Genomic DNA, 5,894 nt, shown 5'->3' on the forward strand with positions numbered 1-5,894 from the left:
TGAGGCTGCCAACTACGCTCTTGTACAAACTAGGATCAAAATCCTTGCCGCTGTCCTCTTTGCTGAGTTTTAATCCCATCACTATGGGAGTGATTGCTGCTTTGCTCTCCTACATATTAAATCTTTCCAACACTTCATTAATATATTTTTCTTGTGAGATAAAAATACCATTTCCATTTTGTTATACTTTTATTCCTAAGAAGTATCTCAGCAAACCCATGTCAGTCATTTCAAATTCTTCTTTCATGACTATTTTGAAATTTTCAATAAGATAATCATCATTACTTGTGAAAATAACATCATTAACATATAACACAACAATTAATATTTTACCATCCTTTTCTTTGATGTAGAGGGTGGGTTCTCCTTCAAACTTTTCAAATCCATTTTCAAATAGATAGGAATCTATCCTACTATACCACGCTCTTGGTGTTTGCTTCAGCCCAGAAAGAGCTTTCTTCAATCTGCACACTTTGTATTCTTAGCCTTTCCTTTCATAGCCTAGAGGTTGTTCAATGTAAACCTCTTCCATTAACACTCCATTTAGGAATGATGACTTCACGTCCATTTGGTAAACTTTCCACTTGTTTTGTGTTGCTATGGACAGCACTGCTCTCACGGTTTCCGTTCTAGCAACCGGTGCAAAAGTTTCCTCATAGTCTCTCCCATACTGCTGCTTATATCCTTTGACAACCAGTCTTGCCTTGTGTCTTTCTATTTTGCCTTCAGCATTACTCTTGGTCTTGTAGACCCATTTAACTCCAATGACTTCCTTTCCTTTTGGTAATTCAACTAAATCCCATGTCTTGTTTCTTTCTATGGCATTGATCTCCTCATCCATAACTTCTATCCATTTCCTATCCTTAATTTCTTCTTCGAAATGAACATGATTATCAACATGACAATATAGAGCAAACAAAGAATTCATACCTTCATTTGCTGCCTCTTGTTCATAAATATCACTTAAATTTCTGAACTTCTTACCTCTTTCATTTAATGTGCAAGTGTTTGAAGAAGCACTTGAATTTCCTACTTGTGGTGTGCTTGGAGAAGTACTTTGATTTCTCCTCAAGGGTGTCCCTTGTTGTCCTTGTATTGATGCTGCTGTTTGAGGATGTAGTTCAGCCATCTCCTCATCATGTTCATCATGAGACAAAAAGTTTTTAACATTCACTATTTTCTCTATGCTTCCATCCCAAGCTTCCTCCTCAATGAATTGAATATCTCTACTCACAATAAGCTTCTTGGTGGATGGGTTATACAACCTGTAAGCTTTGGATTCCTCACTGTATCCAATGAAAATACATTTCTCCCCTTTACCGTCCAACTTCTTCCTTAGCTGATCTGGAATGTGTGCATAAGCCACACATCCAAAAACTTTCATGTGGGTGACTCCTTGCTTTGTCTCACTCCATGCTTCTTCCAGCACTCTATTCATGACTTCTTTTGTAGGTCATCTATTCAAAATGTATGCTGCACAATGTACAGCTTCAGCCCAATAATCATTTGGCAAATGCTTTGCCTTTAACATACTCCTCGCCATATCCATGATTGTTCTATTCTTCCTTTCGGCAACTCCATTTTGCTGTGGAGTGTACCTAGTGGTAAACTGCTTATGAATTCCATTTTCTCTACAAAACCGTAGAAATTATTTGGAGATATACTCACCTCCTCTATCAGTTCTTAGAACTTTGATATGCAGCCCGCTATGGTTTTCCACAAGTGCTTTGAAATTGCAGAATCTTTCAAATGCTTCACTTTTGTTCTTAAGGAAATAAACCCAAGTTTTTCTAATAAAATCATCAATAAATGTTAGTATGTCGTGGCTGCCTGCAAGTGATGGATTTTGCATCGGTCCACATAAATATGAGTGAACAATTTCTAAGGGTGATTTTGCCCTTATGCTTTTCCCTGATGGAAAACTTTCTCTGTGTTGTTTCCCCAAGATGCAACCTTCACAAAGGCTGTTTGGTTTCTCTATCAATGGTAATCCTCTTACCATTCCTTTTCTACTCAACAAATTAATACCTCCAAAGTTGAGATGTCCAAATCTCAAGTGCCACAACCAATTTTCATCCTTTGGTTCATTTTGGAAAGCCTCTTGAGTCACTGCTGCAATTACTTCTTTATTTTTTAAATCTGCCTTCATTCTGAGAAGGAACATCATGTTCCTTGTCATCTTCACTTCAACAATACATTGTTTGCTAGGTGCTCTATCCATGATGGTGCATACATCATCCACAAAGAAGACATTGTACCCCTTTTGAACAAGTTGTCCAATACTTAAGAGGTTAAATTTCATTCCAGGAACATAATAAACATCCGCTATGGTTTTCTTCTCACTTTTCTTTGTTAAGACATTTACTTCTCCTTTTCCCGTAACAAAAACTTTATTATCTGTCCCTAGTGTGACTTGTGACTTCACATTCCGATCTAACATGGAAAACAGGGCTATGTTTCCTGTCATATGGTTACTGCAACCGGAGTCTAGAAACCATACATCTTCACTCTTTTCTTCAGCGATATTACAAGCTAAAAACAAATTATTTTGGCTGATATTTTCTCTAGTGAAATTTGCACTAGTTCTATTACTCATATCATGTTGTTTCTTCCTACATTCATTTGCATAATGCCCATATTTTTTACAATAGTGACATTGGACATCGGATTTATCATACCTTTGTCCTTGAGCATGATGTTGTCCACTTTGTTGGCTGCTGCCTTGGCCTTGGTTCTGATTTGGATTGCTGCCTCTTCCTTGAGCATTTGCTGGACTGTTCCTTCCACCTCTGTTTTGGCTTCTGCCTCTTCCTCTCTTGTTTCCTTTGCCATGACCTCTTCCTCTTCCAAAGGACATCTGGGTCTTGAAGGCATGTTCTAGAGATGAGTTTTCATTTCTACTAATCTCTGCTCATGTGTTATCAGTGATGCATGTAGTTCATCAATTGAGAAGTTTGTGAGATCCCTTGTCTCTTCTATGGTAGTGACAATCAGATCAAACCTTGAGGGTAAGATCCTCAATAGTTTCTCCACAATCCTCCTTTCTTCAAGAATCTCTCCATGAGACCTTATCTATGTGACCAAACCAATCACATGTGTGAAGAATGAATCAATATTATCTGACTCCTTCATGCATAGATTCTCAAAATCTCTCCTCGGCAATTGTAATTTTGTTGTCTTCACTTTCTCCATGCCTTGATAGGCTATCTTGAGAGTTTTCCATGCTTCTTTGGATGTCTTGGCTGCTGCTATCCTTGGAAACACACTCTCATGCACTGCTTGATACAAAAGATAGAGGACTTTAGAATACTTCTTCTTATAGCTCTTCAACAGCTCTTTCTCTGCCTGAGTTAAATTATTAAGCTCATCTTCATCTACTAATTCTTCAAAGCCATCCCATAAGTCTTGGGAAGCAAGCAAAGCTCTCATAGTTATTGCCCAATAGTCATAGTTTTTCCCATTAAATTGTGGGAGTTGAGTATTAAAGATACCCATGTTAGTGTTGGCTCCAACGATTCTTGCACTCCTTAACTATGCTTCAAATATTTGACTGTGTATTTAAAATAACTCACTGTGAGGACAGTAACACAAAAACTAATCTTGAGAAATACCTTGAATTTTTTTGACTAAGTCTTCACTCTGCGGGAGAAGCTGCTGCAGCAAGAAACCTTCCTTTAGCTTCTTTGACACCTTCAAAGAGCCTGGACAAGCTCTGATACCATGTTGAGAATTTTCTATTTAATTACAAAACAAAAATAACTTGAACAAAAAAAAAATGCTCTGTTTTAACACACAGGGAAGCTAAAAATTTGTTTCCAGAGAATAGAGATTTTCACACACATAAAAACTATGTATTCATTAATAAAACTGTGGTTACAAGATTCTTTCTCTGCCTCATGGATTACAACCAGAGACTGCTTCAGATGCAGTTCTAAAACAAAAAAAATTTACTCTGTCTTTCCAGAAAATTACTCTATCTCAGCTGCAAATTTTTTTACACTGTTGTGTGTAAAAAAATTTCTTCAATACATACGCGTTGTTGCATTTCTCATTTCATATCATATTCAACAACAGAGATTACATTCAATCTGCTATAAAAAAAAAAAAAACCTTTTTTACATATTACATTCGTTGCTCTGTTTTTCCCTTTCTTTTTTTTTACTTCGCACTGTTGTGCGTTTCATTACACATACAATGAACAAAAAGAAAAACACTACATATTACATATCCCGTGAATAATAAAAAACAATAAAATTAAAGACCTTTTACCTACAATCTACGAACATCAGTAAATTTCATTAATCACGTTACTGAAAAACTGTTCGTCAATGTACATCAACTGTTGACCTCCATTGAACGGCTTCAAACCTTGATTTTAATCGAACGGTTGTCGCAATTTCCCTGGAGGTCAAAAATGCACGAAATTTATGCGCCGGAGAAGGGCGGTTTTGAAACATTTTCTGTGGCCACGTGTCAGATGGTGATTGTGATCGCTGCCCCTCCGAGGAATACCACTATCCGGTGAATGGCGGTGCGGGGAACTGACAACGGTTTTCAAAATTTACGGTCGTTGTTTAATAGTGTTGCACGGTAGTTGAAATTACAATTTCAACAGACAGTGCGTCTAAGCTCTTTAAATTCCTTGCAGAGCACACTTCTTAAGGATTTGACACAAAGAACTGAGCAAATAGATAGCATTGAAAAAGGCATAGATATTCTCAAAGAACGTCTTTCATCTTCACATGCTTTAATAATTTTAGATGATGTAGATGATGTAGATGATGCATATCAGTTACATGCATTTTTTCCAGTGACCAGCCTCCTCCATTCTGATAGCTTGATTTTGGTTACATCTCGCAACAAGAATGTCCTCACAAGCTCAGGAATAGCAGAGTCATCAATATATCAGTTAACAGGCCTCGATGATCAATACTCTCGACAACTCTTCTATTCGCATGCCTTCTTGCAGCCTCATCCACTGGTAGGATTCGAGAACCTTGTAGACGAGTTTTGCAAAGCCTGCGATGGATTGCCTTTGTCTTTGAAGGTGTTTGGGGCACTTCTCTGTGGAAAGAACGACCAATCTTATTGGAAATGTCAATTGGACAAGCTTCGCGAAACTGAACTTCCAGATGATATTCTGAAGAGGCTTAAGATAAGTTACGATGCTCTGGACAAAGGAGGAAAGGCAGGGACATGGCCATAAGAATTTGGGACGGATCGGGTTGGCACAGATTGGTGGGGTTCCTAAACCTGCGGGATAAGTGCCTTGTCAATGTAGGCGAAAATAATACCATAAGAATGCACCATGACCTAAGAGACTTGGGAAGACAAATTGCGGATCAGAAAAAGTCTTCTGGAGTAATCCTGCATCATCTTTGGCGTCTTGGTAAGATTTTGATAAAATTTTATAGGAATTTTTTGTAAATCCAAATTACACTTGAAATTTTTGGATACAATTTTTTTATATTTCCATTATTAAAAACCCCATTAAACGTTCGTACTACCAATTTTTCTGAATTTTTTTTATCAAATTCCAACATTTTTACCGTCAAACAGTGGACGAAGCCTAATTCTGTCAACAACTTCAATGTTCCTCTATTCAACACAAACACAAGCAGAAAAAGAGATCCTATTTCTAGGTTTAATTTGTTTGATGTTTGTTTTTCACGGGTGAACAGGTAATGACTGAAATGGGCGGAGTGAGGATGGTTCCTGGACTGAAACGATACTTGGATCTATTTAATTCTTGTTCTTTGTTTTCAAAGAATGCAATAGTAATAACCGAGGTGCGTGGGGTTATGATGGTTGTGAGACTAAAGTGTGATGAACTATCTAATTCAAAAGAAGGATCACAATCATTGAAACTTTGGCGCTCTTCACCGTATCTTTTA

At 37.4% G+C, this 5,894-nt stretch overlaps 1 protein-coding gene across 1 annotated transcript; it reads left to right on the forward strand.

Moving 5' to 3' along the window:
* Positions 1 to 4,414: 4,414 nt before the first annotated feature.
* On the forward strand, positions 4,415 to 5,206 carry LOC149189523 (disease resistance protein RPV1-like). The gene is made up of 2 exons (XM_089410262.1): positions 4,415 to 4,480; positions 4,649 to 5,206. The coding sequence occupies exons 1-2, from the start codon at positions 4,415 to 4,417 to the stop codon at positions 5,204 to 5,206; spliced, it is 624 nt and encodes a 207-aa protein (XP_089266388.1).
* Positions 5,207 to 5,894: the final 688 nt, after the last annotated feature.

This window comes from Pinus tabuliformis, chromosome 3_1 (genome assembly GCF_031772625.1).
Source record: "Pinus tabuliformis cultivar Carrire ecotype Pingquan chromosome 3_1, CPIR1, whole genome shotgun sequence".
In the NCBI taxonomy this organism is placed as follows: Eukaryota; Viridiplantae; Streptophyta; class Pinopsida; order Pinales; family Pinaceae; genus Pinus; species Pinus tabuliformis.

What these genes read in the sequence shown, in the direction of transcription:
- LOC149189523 (XM_089410262.1), top strand. Translation starts at nt 4,415, where the DNA reads ATGCACGAAATTTATGCGCCGGAGAAGGGCGGTTTTGAAACATTTTCT. An exon ending in CTGTGGCCACGTGTCAGATG is followed by an intron (nt 4,481 to 4,648) that starts GTGATTGTGATC and finishes AATTCCTTGCAG; the next exon opens with AGCACACTTCTTAAGGATTT.